This window comes from Chanos chanos, chromosome 12 (genome assembly GCF_902362185.1).
Source record: "Chanos chanos chromosome 12, fChaCha1.1, whole genome shotgun sequence".
NCBI lineage: Eukaryota > Metazoa > Chordata > Actinopteri > Gonorynchiformes > Chanidae > Chanos > Chanos chanos.
The window spans coordinates 12,797,236-12,813,156 of record NC_044506.1 but is presented as its reverse complement, the minus strand read 5'-3'; the positions used below and the strand labels follow the sequence as shown (position 1 = coordinate 12,813,156).

Genomic DNA, 15,921 nt, shown 5'->3' with positions numbered 1-15,921 from the left:
TAACAGTTTACGTGTGTACGCCACAGTCCTAGCACATTTCTTTAATATTGTGAGAACTTTTCTAATTGTTGACAAGTGTGGTCATGTGCACAAAGCGACTGTCTCCCCACAGTCCCTGAAAAAAGACGTGTTTTGGAACTTTGACGCCCAGCCACAATAAAAGAAAGATTTTATGTCGCCGGATGAATTATGTAAATAAATAAATAAAAAGGGCCTCTTCTTGTTGGGTGGAAGTAAATATTTAATATTCATCTTTGCAGTCTGAAATTACAAAACACTTTGCATATCTAAATATTCTTCTATCCCTGTGAAGATCGCCCATTTTGGTCAATTGACTTTATATAGTTAAAGATTTAGATTTGGATATATTGGGCTTTTAAGTCTGATGCTGTGCGAGACTCCACTTGTTGTACTGTAACCACAAATAAATGGCTTTCACAATTAGAGGTTTAAATAATGCAGTGTTTCATGTTCAGCCTTAAGCGGGATTCCAATGAGCTTTCTAATGCACATAATGATTAAGTGTAATTCAAATACCAACTGTGTTGTTCAAAATCTGACAGGCAATAATTTGCTCTATTATATTCTGCCATTTAATTGCCTGCTACCGACAGCCTTTGACATACCATGAGGCAATGATTTACAATTACTCAGGCAGTGAAGATCATGGAGTGACATTATAATCATCTACACAGAGATTCCTTCTCATCTGCGACAACTAGTAAAGCAAGGAAAAACAGTTTGAGCTCGTAGTTTTAACCAGATTCTATTTGAAGATTATAAGCTATCGCTGAAGGGGAGAAAGCCAGACAAACGGTCAGGCTGAGAGCGGGCTGTTTAGGAATGGATGGTCAGTTCAATGTCAGTCTTCCATCAGAACTCATAAAAACCCACATCAATGACATCACAGTTTACTCAGGAAAATAAAATAATGTAGGATACAAATTTACATAGGAAGCATCGCTCCTCTGACATTAAAGGCAAACTCATTTGTATTTTATCAGTGTTTACTGACGTGCTTGCAAAAAAGGACACAATAACTTTATTAACAGTGTTCAGAATCATTTCAGAAAATTGCAGCATTCTCCAACCAAATGTAGAAAACCAAAGGAAAATAATCCAAAAAATCTATTTATTGCATTAAACAGATAGAAAACACCATAAAAGATTTAAAAAAAAAAAAAAAAAAAAGTGAAAGTATTTCACCCCAATTTGAGCAGGAAAGATAGAAAACAAGTTTACTCCATATTAAACCAATGTTTCACACCATTTAAGGAGCTGATACATAATTTAACAGGTACAAAAAAGAGCAGAACATAGTGGGGGGGGGGGGGGGGGGTCCTTTGGGGAAGGCAAGGCTGCTGAGTGCAGTCCCTGTTTTAAAAATGATGGAGGAGAAGAAGAGAGTCTCATTAAGTGGCTTCACTCCACCCCGAGCGCCATACGCTGGAGAGCCAAGCTCAAAATCACCGGCTCATGTTTCCCCATTAAATATGAAGGATTGTGCAATATTTGCTGGCAGGCAGTTTGCAGGGGTCATCCGCCCAAGTGTTTCTGCTGCTTCTGCAGGTCATGTTATGATGACCGACTTTGCGGATGTTCAATCAGTTTCTGTGTTTTCAGAAATGGAGCAAAAAATAATAATAACACAAGGCAGGGGTAGTTTTAATGAGAAAAAATTATGTCTCTGCATAACACAATAAAGCCCTTCACTAATGGAAGAGCTGCATAGCTATGTTTACATTGATCACATGTTAGGAGCAGTTGTCATACGCTGCTTTAATTTGAACATTTACCTCAAAATCTGGTTTAATCTACAGCACATGACAGTAACAGTATTTTTATGTTAGACTGAAATAATTACCCAACTATCATATATACACAGCAAATTCACCAGTGTTAAATCAAGCCTAAGCATGTTTATATTATCACACACTGGGACAACATACTCACTTTCAGAGTTAATTTAACACTGATGAATTTGCTATGTGCAATGGTTTTTATATTAAAACTGAAGTTGCATATAAAGATTAATCATTGCCAAGCAGTTAAACCATTCCTTACATTTACTGACAACTGTAAAACAGGCTTGTGACTAAGGGCACATAGCCAAAATAACTGAAAGTAAGTTTTTGCATCTGTAAATTTTCTCAAGCCTGTGTCATAACTGGTGAAAGCAAATACATCAGTATTCCCATAGGAAATGTTCTTGAGCAGAAGAAATCTCCTACAGCAACGTAGGTGAATCATTATTTGGTGACAGATGCATGGTATACATAGTTTTAAGCTGACTGCACAAGAACAGAATTATGAAAAAGTTTTACTTACTTAAGATAAGTTCCATGTCTGGGCATTTATATTTCAACTGTTGGCGACAAATGAAAAGCTCACCTTACATCTGCTCTTTGATTATTCTTTCAGTAACGCCCAACAGAACCATACCATGCATGTCTACAGTTCTCCTCACTTTCATTTCAATCTCAAAGCATCCTATCCACTGGCTCAAGCCTAATCCTGATACATTCCCTGGCATTTCAACTCATCGCTAAAACATCCAGCTACTGCATGCATGCTGCAAATGTGTCAATTACCAAACACAGACAGACATTCTTGGCAGGGCAGATTTCCCTATCATGACTGGAAAAAGGGGAGGCCATCATTTTCATAAGTTCATGATCTTCATTTACATCATTTGATCACAGGCATCACCGCATACGTTCATATCAGCTTATTCCCCCAGGCTTTTTTGCTGGGACCTTTACCTGGTATATGAATAAAACCTGATGGAAAACATGGAAATGTGTTTATATTATGTAATATGGGCTGTTGTAACATGATGTGTTGTGTGCTATGATGTGAATTACATATGTATTCATTACATATGTGTCAAATGTCATTAAGAGTAAAAAAAAAAAAGATAATTAGTGGTAAATACAAAAGGCTGTGAAGTGAATAAATTATGAGTTTATAAACAGATCTGTTTTTCTAATGTGTCTAAGAGAAATTGTGGAACACCTAGGTGTGCAGTGATTGGGACATGTATTGTCTTTAAAATTATAAACAATGTTCAAAGCATCGGATGAAAGGGTACTTTGTCCTCAGAGACCGAATGGACACAGCGGCAAGAAGTTGCAGTACTCACACAAGCTTTCCTCCCCTGGTCCTTTCATTCTGGGCAGCACAGACCCAACTCAGAAGGTCAAGACAGCGAGCATTAATCAGCTCCCCACATCCACACCACTCTCCTCCATCATTAAAACACTAATCACTTTGGTTTGGTTGTGGAGAGGTTTACTCCTAATTATTGTCATTAATAAATCAGATGGCTCGAGCTGTCGGGATGAGGAAGCCAATGCCCCCGTCTGCCATCCATCAGCTGGCCATGGAGCAGTGAATGGAGTCATTAACTGGCCTGGGAGAACCACAGCACCACTGGGTTGGGTGATCTTGCATGAGCCCTCAAATGCTAAGCTGCATTTAATGCTGACGTCAACCTGTGGCCCTATCTCAATAAAATCATGGATAAATAAAACCAGTCTCAAAAAGTATATGCAGTCAGCTTCACTGTTGATGAGATACCGATGATGTGACAGATTGGTGTGATGGATAATTCTCTCTATCATACACACACACACACACACACACACACACAAGCACAAAGGTTTTTAAAGTTTAAAGCAGGGTAAGATCTGTTAAACAATCTGTGTTGGTGTGGACTGCATAAAGAAATATATGCATGACCCATTAAAACGTCACTACTGGCAAACTAGGGAATCTTTAACCCTCTCTGTCTATGAACTTATGATCATATTAACTCACTGGTCCATTGTCTCTAAAGTCTCAATTGTAATATTCTGAAAACTATTAAAATAAAGGGGAAAAAAACATAAAAGGGACTCTTGCCACTTGCACAAGCTGAAGTGTTCATTGAGAATTTCTCTGTAGTCTTCTTTGTACTGTATAGGTGGATTATTAATGCATTCAGATACGCTCCACTTGGTGCTAGCATTGAATCCCAACACGTCATATGCCCATGCGGTAATGAAGAGTGAAAGGTATGTGTTGCCCTGAAATGGACTGAGTGCTGGTACACCGTCTTCTCTTTACCTACATACACACAAGCACACACATGCAAGCTCCATGAGTATCCCAAAGAGGGACTTGTGAATACCGCAGGGAGGGCAAAATAGAGAGAGAAGCAACCATCTCTCTGCCATCACATCTCATCAAATTAAAGGAGTCCATTCCGCTTAAATGAGTTCCGTGAATCTGAAATCGACCATTAATGCAGTGTCATGTTAAATTAATACTGTCAACTAAATTGCTGGTATGAATCTTTCACGTTTGAAATAAGACCAAGAATGACTTATTCATTCCCTAATATCTGCTCTGATGTCATGCCCATTAACTATACCCTTGCTTGCTGCCACTGCCTAATTGTATTATGGTGTTAAAGGGAAACTCACTTCACAAATTGTAATCTAATATGTTAGTCAGAATTTTCCAAAACGCTTCAGATTAATTATTTAAAAAGTGTCATATACTGCAAATCCCAGTAATTGATAGCAGAGGATTTCAAAATCAAAGTTTAGCACTGATGCAATCCTGTCATATTACAGAGTACACTAAACATACATTTTTTTGTCATCACACTGTGTGACGAGAAAAAATACACAACAGTCGCATAAATTATTACTCCAGAACGCGAGGATGTAACAAAAACACAAATACACACTATTACAGGTAAAAACAGTGGGAACTGTCTACCTTAAATTACTGGTGTTTCTCTTTGAGGACTTGTATCTTGTTAGAAAGCTTCAACCCATTTACAAGACTTATTGACTATAATTACAAGAGATTTCTTTTAATGGGAGCATCCATTTAAGCTGCACATCTGAACCAGATACTGAAGGAAGAATCTTTAATCTTCCCTTGACCATTATCCCCCCCCCTATTTTTATTTTAACCATTATATATATGTGTGTGTGTGTGTGAAGCAAACCTGTTAGGTGGGTAGGTATTAGTAAAGGCCTGGATGTGGTGCACCATGCACCATGGTAAAGCTTAAAACCTGTCAAATATACGATTTTGGACACCCTTGTGTGGGATTTATTTTTATCCTCAAAATGCATAACAGGAGCACATATCCTTGCTGATGACGCTCCATTAAACTTGCCTGAAGGTCACAGTCTGTATTACAGACATCTTTGAATCTTTGGTAACAGCTGATTGGTAGGTGGCGCTCGAGGAAGGGCGGAGGAATAATTAAGGGGAGTAATTAAATAAACAGAAGTAATAGTAAATGGACCTGAAAAAAGTAAATTGCTAATACATAAAATTAACACAAGTCTCATAAAATGTGTTCACTGTAGACCATTTCACACATTACAAATAAAAATCCTGGCTTGAAAAGTGTGTCGAGAAGTAAGGCTCCCTGGTGTCGAGCCAGTACAACCATATTCATCAGTGTATACCTTAACCTAAGTTTGAGACAAAACTTTTTTCTCCTTTTTTTGTAACTGGTGAAATGCTTGAAAATTTCCATGTGAATATATAACTATGTGTCCCCATCTAGTGGCTACAAGAGGAAAAACATTAAATCAAATGTGAGTTATTATGGGGGTGAGTTATTTGTTAAAAAAAAAATTTAAAAATTAAAAAAAAAACAACAACATTTATTTATATGACATTAAGTGAGCTGAACATTTCAATGACTATCACCAGTTTCAAAACCCAGGGCTCTCCTGTCTCCTGATACCAGACATTTGACTTTGGACCCTCCATGTGAATCTGAAGGTTCAAAGAACATCTATCTGTGTTATCTTGCCAACGTGAAAGTCCATCCATAGTTTAAAAAAAAAAAAATGCAAGCTTGCATTTTGCAAGATTATGGCTTGCTTTGTGTTGGAATGGACAACATTTACAATTATGTTTAACGCTCAGTAAAAAAAATAGCCTTTAAATCAGATTTAGCACTCTGGTGTTCAACAATCTAAGGTATCTCATTTCTTGTGATTTACTGGTAAACCTTTATATTATCTGTAATCTATTTCTATCATTCTATAAAAGAGTCTTGTAGAGTCATCCAAAGAAACTGTTTTCAAATCAGACACATTCAGTCTTGGGGTAAAGGTTTAGACTTGATGATATAGTTCACTGGTTAATTACACTTATTCCTATCTCATCCTATCATTTCTATCACATCTCCACAATACACAACCTTTGTACCTACTGGATTTGAGATACTCAATGTAACACCACTTAGAGAAGGCAGGAACACCTTTAAAGCTGTTATCCATGCACATGGAAGTGAAGAAGAGGTGCCTGGTATTTCCAAACTCATCAATGCCTCCAAGAAATCTTTTTTTCTTTTTCCTTCGTTTATACTCCAAGAAGTATCAGACTGCAGAGCGTTAATTGCAACCATCTTTCTCAAAGGCCTTTTACCAAGAGCATCAGATCAGAACTTCCATTTTTTGTTTTTTGTTTCTTTTTTTCCCCCCACTTACGGTTCAGTTGTGCACGAAAACCTGTGCTTCCTCAGAAACACCGCATCCCTATCCGAAACAGGCCTAATTAAACATGGCGTAGAGGCTCAGAGCACAGCCTAGTGAACACAGCCCTACTCTAGTGTTCCAGCCTGTGTGAGCTTCACTGCTGACAGTTACTGCCAGGGGCACTGATATTTCACAACGCTGATGTGCACTTCAAGGGGGTAAATACAAAAAAAAAATGTCAACGGCAGACCTTTAATGTTACAAACAGAGCAAAGTAAGGGGATGGATGTTCAAAAAAAAAAAAAAAAAAAAATCTTAAGGGCAGAGATCTGAGTGTCAGTATGGATTTGGAAGCTGCTTGTCACTAGAAGTTTGCCCCATCAGACAAGTTTGTCCTTTTGGATTCATCTACCTCCTCTCACAACACATTTGTACCACCCTAGGCAAGGAGCACAAGCATGGGATAGCAATGACCTACCATCTAGAGGACAAGCCTACTGGTGCCATGTCATTCTACCTGTGAGGACCACAGATCAACCTGAGGTGAAGAGTAAGCTGAATGCATATTTCAGATACAGAGCATGTCTATATACCTTGGACATATGTATAAATCAGATTTTTTTTTTTCCCCCGATACATGACTAAGGTCAGTCCTCTAAAAGAAAAAACATGTTGAGACTGCAAAAAAAAAAAAAAAAAAAAAGCTACGCCTTCAAAGACTACCTATTCTTTCTCTGACATTTGTGTATGGTGGCTCTAATTACATCTATTACGGTTTGAAAAGAGATAAAGAATTTACATACAGGAATTAGGGCTTAAGTGTATGCATTTGCAATTCCACGAGTTTTTATTCCCTTAAAACTGACTCACCATAACACCGCCCTAGTCAGACTTGCAGAGAGGGCATCAAAGAATCATAATTAGGTCTTGTAATCAGTCCATGAAGTATCACATGAAACAACATTTTAAACAAATAGAAAATTTAACCTCAAGTTACAGAATAATAATGAAAAGGGAACTTTCAGATAAACATACTATCAAATCATAAAAACTTCTTTCATTCAAACAAATAAATGTGATTTCACTTAATACTTTGCATGTCATGTTCATGTCACCTGGATTGTGCTAGAAAACTAAACAACTGTAATAATCAATTGATATCACCTTACAAACCACAAAACCTTCAGTTCATATCTCAATACAGACATGTAAAATATCTGAGGTATTTGGAGGTAATAAACAAATTATCTGCATACTATAATGGATTTTCAAATGTAGACATTCACATACATTTCTCTCAAAATTGCTTTGTTAGTTGTTAAACACGTCACCAATTTACAAGATTTACCAAGTGAAAACTACAGATTTAGAGTACCTCTGTGACAGTACTTAGTCTAGCACAATGGCGATCATAAAACAGAAATCCAGGGTTTTTTTGTTTTTTTTTGCTTACCCAAAGGGAGAAGGGTGGTGAAGGCAACAACCGTAAAGAGAGTTTAATTATTAGACATTTAACTTGCATTATGAAGTCCAGGGAGCAATTTCTGAGAATTATCATAAGACAAAAAGGACAGTCCAATATTCCAGAGATCAGGAAAGCCTGTGATATTAATTTTCCAGATGGAGTTACTTGAGCAGAGATACCTCGTGAAAATAAGCACCCAACATCTTAGTGCCTTGGATGTAGTTAGATCTGTAATGCAAGGATAAGAAAGAAAAGGATTGGTATATGTCAATATATTTCAATTTAAAAGCCCCTTTTTTAACAATTTACCATTATATCCTGAGAATCAACCTAGGTGTTTTTAACTTTGTTTTAGTCTGAGAAGTTGTTTTTTAGTAGAGAGAGTTTGTTCACTGTTAATAAAGCAAGCCAACAAAAGTAAATGAGGATAATAACATGATTTTAAAACACTGGTGGGAACTCCATTGAAGTTGCAGATGTTATTTTTCACTAGATTCAGTAGATCATTTCTGTCAGTGTTGAACAGGACTGTCAAATTTCATTTTGATGTATTGGTGTATATCTACTGATCAGGGTTTTAAAACCCAATTAGTGCAACGCAATGCTCTCAGTTACTGACATCCTAGTACTGGACGAAACAAGCAAAAATCCATTCCCACATCTGAGCACAAAGAATGGAATCAGTTTAGACACTTAGATACCCAGTTGCCAGCAGTAGTTGCTGTGTTACTTCTGACTAAAGTTGACACACTGTATGAGTTAAAAGCTCTGGCACAATCAAGAGTAAAATGAACAATCTGTAGATCAGAATTTACCTGTTGATCTTCTCGTTCTGTGAGTGTGCTCCATCATCAGAAGAACCCATGGGTAGCAGCATGACATTGCAACCTGTTGCCTCCTGGAAAGTCAGGGTTACGGGAATGCTCCCACCCTCACGAGTAAGGTCAGGCTCCACTCCAAAAACTGCGCAAAAACACCAGGCATTTCAACAGCACTCAGAACTCTCAAAAATATTGCAATATGTTACTTTCAAATTAATTAGGAAAAATAACAGAAATATTATCTAAGACTAAGAGTCTGAGGCGCTTTTTTGTGGTTGAACACCTTACTGTAACTTTAAAGCCAAATGAGATTTAAATTTCAGATGAGAACCAGGTGCCACGATTAGTCAAAGTAATCGATGATGGCGACTATGAAAATGTGTCGCCAGCAGTATTTTAAATCAACGTGTCGCTTTTTTTACTTGTATGAATTTATCTTTTTGACTTCTAAAAAGTTGAGTCGAGTGGTTGGAAGATTAATCGAGTATTCAACCCATCAAAAGATTACTCGACAAATCGGTAGATTAATCTATAGAAGAATACTTGGTAGTGGCAGCCCTAGCAGCAATTACGTAGTGCTATTGAAGAAAAACATTTATTGTAATGAATTGAAGCATTTTAGAAGTCAAAAAGGTACATTCATAAAAGTTTTTTTTTAAAAAATGACATGTCGGTTTAAAACACTGCTGTTGACACATTTTCATCGTCAACCTCAACTAATTGTGGCAGCCCTAGAAAACAGTGACCCCAAATCCACAATGTCTTGATATGCTAAACAGGTTTGAACAATAGGGCCTTCACTTTAAACAACTGCCAACAGTAAATTTGCCCTAAACAAAGAGATTTTTGAATGTCTGGCATTGTGATGTGTTATAGGCTTGGTGTCCTACCTGTCTTTATGGCGTTTCTGCCCGCTATGTAATGAGGGTGGTTAAAGTCAGACACCCAGGCCTTTGCTCCATGGTTCGAGTATACTCTCAATTTGTTAGGGCTCTCTAGCTCAGCAAATTTCTTCTCCAAGTGAGCGATAACCTTAAAGGAAGAAAGCAAAACACTGTAGATCAGATCAGAAAATATAAAGTCTGATATCCCAAAGACCTGCTTCCAATCTTCCGATCAATAGAATGTGAAATAGTTCAGAGACTTTTGCATGAGTACATCTCAATTTCCTCCAAACTACACGGACTAATCACTTATTTAGAAACCAGGCACCTTAAATACTACGGATATAACTGCTAAATGAAGAGAGTGGCAATCATTTAAAAGATGAACATGTAAAGAATGGTAAAAACATAGAGAATAGTATTTTATTTGTATTTGAAAGAACAGCAAATGAGTGGGTAAACAAAAAGCTGACATACTAGCTTTTCCACTTTGCTGGGGTCCATGTCTGGAACCAGGCGAATGGAAAACTTGCCATTGACCTTGGATGGAATGACAGTCTTAGCCCCTGCCTCAGAGAAAGCTCCCTCGATACCATGGAGAGAGAGAGAGGGATACCTCCAGCGATGCATCAGGATGTTCTCCTACACAATAGACAATAGGGCTGTGTATCGGCAAGAATCTGGCGATATGATACGCATCACAATACAGAGGTTACGATTATATATATTATGATACATTGCAATACTTTAAGCAAGATGATATGCTGCAATTTTTTAAATCTAATTTTAGGAATACTGTCAAAGATCACACCACCATATTGTGGCGAGCAGGTTTTCTTTTGTGTGATGATGCTGCTTTTGCTCTCTTTGGCAAAAAGCCATTTATTGAGCAACAGAGAAAACTCAACAGTAACACACTTAACTTACTATCACGGTAGGAGGGGAGTACTTCATCAAACCTGTCATAAGTATTAATCAACACAGCACAACTACTAAATGATAAACAATACACATACACTTCTACCAGGCACAAAAGGGAAACATAAACTGAACAATAACAAAATGGGCTAAACAAAAGTCCATTGCCCAAAGGCATGCTGGGAAGCTCCACCCATCTAGCCCCCAACACGCTAAAATATGCATAAAATCTGAGTAAAAAAAAAGTTTACATTTTTTTATACAATCAGAACAGTGGGGTCCGCATTTGCATTTATCACAGTCCCTGTAACATCCAACATCATAGCACCATTTTTTGTGCAATCTGAGCAAAGGAATTACCATTTTCCTATATCAGTAAAAAAAAAAAAAATAAAGTAAAAGTGCTTGCAGACGGCATGGCTCTTTATGCCTTCTTTATTGTGGAAGCCAAAATGAGCCCACGTTTCAGCTCTGTACGCTGCAGGAGTCGGTCCAACTCTTTCAGATTCAGCCCCTCAGTGGTAATGTTGCTTGTCAGCTAGGCTTGCCAATGCTAATGTGAGCGGTGCACCCTTACACTACTTCCTGTCTCATTTTATGTTATTACAGTGGAGTGGAATAGTCAAATGGCTGAACATGGATTACAACACTGCTATCTTGCGGTCGGGGGTTTAAACACAACACAAAATGAACCACTCTCTGCCACGAATCTTTACATGATTATGTACATTACTACTTAGATTGATACAGTGTTTAAGAATCGATACAGCATCACAAAACATAATATTACGATATTCAAGTGTATCGATATTTTCATAGACCCCTAATGGGCCATGACAAATACAATTAACTAATATGTATACAGCTCTACCGTATGACAGTTTAGTAAACAGCTGATCTCCAAACAGGCATCCATTTGACCCATCAGACACCAAAGAGTGAAACTGTTATTCATATCAAGGGGAGACTAAATATCGTGACTGAACCACTCTGCAAAAGAGAATAAAAAGGGAAAGCAGGAATGAAATGATCTCTTCTCGTCTAAACATCACTGACGGAGATGGGGGAGACCTACTTTGGTGTCATGCAGCAGTTTCCCAGCCCCAACATCTTTGCAGTACTCCGTCACATCGAAGTCAATACTCTCATACAGCTTCTTCTCCTCCTCAGTGACAGGAGCAACTTGGTCATAAATTCCAGGCACCATGATCTTTCCTTTCTTATCAACCAGAGAGCCTAAGAATAGGATTCACCAACAAGCACATTTACCAACAGGCACTCATCTGCAAGAACATTACAGTACTTAATACTAGTATAATACTATGCAACTTGGAGAGTTGAAAACCAGGTGACTGGTTTCATAAAAAGGGAATGTATGTTAGCCGCACCTCCCCTGACTGAAATTATAGCCATGTGAGAGGGACAATTAAAGGATTATAGGTCACTGTACTTTCCAAAGTGGGACTAAACTGGGAATTTTTTCATTAGGATAAAAAGGGGTAGTTTCATGAAAGTTTTAAGCTTAGATTGTTCTATGCCACACATCCCAAGCTTAAGTGACTAACGTAACTCACTACGTGGTTTCCCTTTCATTCTTCTTGGGTGGAATAGAGACAGGAAAACCAGGTAGACAGCATTGGTAAACAGGTTAATCAAAAGATAGCTAAATACTTTCAGAAATAAGAACTGTATGCAAGAGCTTTCACTCCCTCTTTTACATTGACTTTGTTAATGTAAAAGGGAGTTTGCTCTTCCATCTTTTTTTGAAACATGGTGCCCCTGTTGTATCACTGAGAGAAAATAAGTAGATGTGTATTGGTCTTCAGCTCACCCATCAACGTGATAAGATCAGTCATGGCTTCATGGACAGAGCCACCAAACACTCCAGAGTGCAGATCCTTGTCACAGCACTCCACCTGAGCAAAACATGCAGCCACTTGTCTAAAGGCTTTATTACAGGACCATATTGTAGGGTGTGTTAAGCACACAAGCCATAACAAGCCTTCAATCAAATACCATACAACTGTGATAGTGAAGAGTTAAAATAAAGATGTGCAGGACAGTGGGCCTCCAGGACTGGAGTTGAGAATCAAAGCCATACAACATTCATATCCAGAAATACAATAGCTTAGTCTTGTTCTCATAAAGATTATTCACTTGAGCAAAGATGTACACCCTATGTTTCTGACTGTGTCATAGGGCTCATGGCAGGTTGTCTGAGACGTACCTCAATGAAGAAGTAGCAGATCCCTCGAAGACCATACGTAAGGCAGGGTTTTGTCTTGCCAAGCCAGTAGTTGTCAGAGATGCAAATATAATCCACATCTTTGAAGAAGGTGTCTTTCCGGGAGAAGACAAGCTCATCCAAACCATTTGATCCAGATTCTTCCATCCCCTCAAAGCAGAATTTAATGTTGATTGGTAGCTCCTATGGGAAAAAAAATATTTTTTTCAGAATTCCAAAGCCAGGACAAAGGCATTCAGACTTATAGATATGTCATGTAAGAATCTTTAACACACAGAATAGTCACTGTAGAATTTGAGTTTAGTAGTTTGATCAGATAAACAATAGCTATTTCCAAGACATTAAATGGCATGCACAAAAATCTGGAACACATGTTGCATTCTGTGTTCCACAACTATTAATTATCAGTTAATTCTAAGCTAAGACAGAACAAAAGAAAGAAAGAAAGAAAGAAAGAAAGAAAAAAAGGATTTGGTGGGTCATTCAGGATTCATTTGAAAATGTGTAATAGATTGTGATATCCCTACCTGTCCAATCTTCTGGTAGGCTTCAATGATGTTAAACCAGCCCAACACAGGGCCTTTATCATCTGTAGAGCCACGTCCATACAGTTTTCCTGGAACAGTCAAAACAATATCATGACAAAAAGAATATTTTTGACTAAATATATAGTTGGACAATAAAAAGGCCTGAACACTGATTAAAGCTGATCGATGAATCCCTAAATAGATCTATGATGTAATTTGTAAGGGGGAGGGGTCACATGTCACATCACATGGACACACTCTTCCTGTCTGTCTACTTCTGTACTGAAACAGCAGACTATGAGAAAGCTGTGCTGACTTTGCAACCATCTCCTATCTCAGCAGACAAGTCACAAGGCCCAGAGGTCAGATCGAACCCAACAGTGCAAAACTGCTTTGATAGCCCTCTGATAAAACTGGGAACATTTAAATACTGGTGCATTTTAAGGATGAACCCATTTTAATCTGTTAGCGTGTTTTTTAGGATTCCTCAGTGATAACTAACGTGACATACAATCCGGTCTTAAAAATAATGCACAGATTATAACTCCCTACATAATGATCTTCCTTACCATCTTTCTCCACCAGAGTGAATGGTTCCGTGTCCCAGCCATCATCAATGTTGGCTGGCTGAACATCCAGGTGGCCGTAAATACAAACTGTCTTCTTGCCTGGGTCAGAGCCTAGTCGGCCCAGAATAATTGGAGGCAGAGGAATCTCCTCCCCTCCTGGCAACTGGAGAAAAGAGTAAAAGACATGTAAGTTTCCATGTAATCTAGATGGTGCTTCTAAAATTATAAGATGTGGAATTTATTGGCACTTTGAAAGGAACATCATTTTAAAAACTGTGTTTTAAGACAAGTCATAAGACTCAATGGCAGGATTACTTTGCATATGTATATTGAGAAAAAAAGAACAGTTGTCCATTTCAAATGGATACTGACACTCTCATAGCACTACATATGCTTAAAACACATGGATCCATGAGATTGTAGTTGTACATGTTCAAAAGAACGACAGAAAATTGAATCAATAATGTTTGAAAACACAACATCAGGTTAAGGCCCAAAAAGCTTTCTTCTTTCTAAAGTCCCACCTTCTGCTTGCCAATGTCTACCATTTCCACTGTCCCTCCAAGTTTCTCTATGTCCTTGGCTGCCATTTCCATCATTTTTTTTATTTCGCCTCGTTTCTCTGGCCAGGCAGAGACACTTTGAATTGCTACCCATTGGGCCAAACGCTGTTAAACAAAATGAAAAGTCCAAAGATGACGTTTAACACATAACACACAACACAAAACTTAACCATAAAAAGATATTTAATTTATTACGTTGACCGTTAAAGTTTCACTTTCATAATGAGCAATTCATAGTGAAAATTCTAGAATAAAATGAGAGTGTAGTGTAGTATACGTGCGGCACACTTAAGTCTCATCGTTAGTGTGAAACTGAGCATTAACGCAGCGATGACAACAGATCCAAGACGATGAACACGTATACGAAGAGTAAAAGCCAGAAAGGTTCGTGCTGTATGAAGTTCATTAACGTGACTGAAATACCGTCGTTCAAGAGATAGTAGAATACAGTACCTCCACATACTGATCTTGGTGGTCGTCCACATATTTAAACAGTTTTGGGAGGTACGACATTTTCCTCAGACGATAGAACTGATCAAATGCTCTTACTGAAAGACTGCAGTGAAGTGCTCGAATCTCTATAAGAAGAAATTGTCTCATTAAAACTTTTGACAGGGACGGAGAGAATAGCTCCTCCTATCCAGGCTGCTGATAGGACCAACCATGTTCATATGATTATTAATAACTACTGAGATGGAGGCAGGAAAAAAAACGCCCATAGGACTAGCTGAAGCCATATTTTTAGAATTTGAAAATACAAGCAACTTAACCTTACGCATTGCATATGTTTTAAATAGTTATTACAACAGTACAGGGATGAAGCTTAATCTTAAATCAGAGCAAACAACTTAACAGCTTCACATTCGTCAAAACCAAACGCTGACACCCCCAGAGTTCAGTTTAAGCAAGCTCTACCTACATGAAATATATCACTTTCTTCAGACAAAGGACCCAGAGACAGCCATAAACAAATAACTTGTATGTCAGCATTAACATGTCATTTATATAAGTGTTGCCAACCTACGTTTGTTACACAAGGCTGGTTAGTTCAAAAACGAGCAGGCTATTTCGCCTGCAACTTCCTCCAACTCTTCTATGAGGGAGGACACGCGGATGTAATACGGTTTTTCCGGTCTAAAAGCCAATAGCATCCTTGCACTCCTGTCCTCTGTAGATCGACACTTTTTAGAGCCAATTAATTTCCTCAACGGAGCTAGCCAATTAGAAATTATCTGCATGACGTCAGGGACCGTAAGTACCATGTTCTTGATGATCAGCCCCTTAGCCATTGAAATTACAATGACAATAAAATCGCTATTACGAGACCAGAATGCTGGTGAAAATCTGTTTTCACAAGCCATAACTCTAGTTCTAATATGGGTATCATTACGTCATTAGGATATTTTACACACACACACACACATATATATAT

General features: G+C 38.1%; 1 protein-coding gene across 2 annotated transcripts; it reads right to left on the bottom strand.

Moving 5' to 3' along the window:
* Positions 1–7,411: 7,411 nt before the first annotated feature.
* cndp2 (carnosine dipeptidase 2) lies at positions 7,412–15,591 on the bottom strand. 2 transcript variants are annotated; one of them, XM_030789201.1, is made up of 12 exons: positions 15,514–15,591; positions 14,943–15,067; positions 14,451–14,594; positions 13,927–14,089; positions 13,358–13,446; positions 12,813–13,013; positions 12,417–12,501; positions 11,661–11,821; positions 10,145–10,309; positions 9,674–9,815; positions 8,778–8,925; positions 7,412–8,190 (listed from the first exon to the last, which is right to left on the bottom strand). In XM_030789201.1, the coding sequence occupies exons 2-12, from the start codon at positions 15,000–15,002 to the stop codon at positions 8,124–8,126; spliced, it is 1,425 nt and encodes a 474-aa protein (XP_030645061.1). In that variant the 5' UTR covers positions 15,003–15,067; positions 15,514–15,591; the 3' UTR covers positions 7,412–8,123. The 2 variants fall into 2 exon arrangements, with proteins under 2 accessions (XP_030645061.1, XP_030645062.1); XM_030789202.1 differs by lacking the exon at positions 15,514–15,591 and adding an exon at positions 15,409–15,484.
* Between the last annotated feature and the right edge of the window lie 330 nt (positions 15,592–15,921).

Coding starts and splice junctions, on each gene's coding strand:
- cndp2 (XM_030789201.1), bottom strand. CDS start 15,002: ATGTCGTACCTCCCAAAACTGTTTAAATATGTGGACGACCACCAAGAT. Junction 13,447..13,926: donor CACTCTGGTGGAGAAAGATG/GTAAGGAAGATC, acceptor TGACTGTTCCAG/GAAAACTGTATGGACGTGGC. Junction 11,822..12,416: donor TGATCTTATCACGTTGATGG/GTGAGCTGAAGA, acceptor TCCTATTCTTAG/GCTCTCTGGTTGATAAGAAA.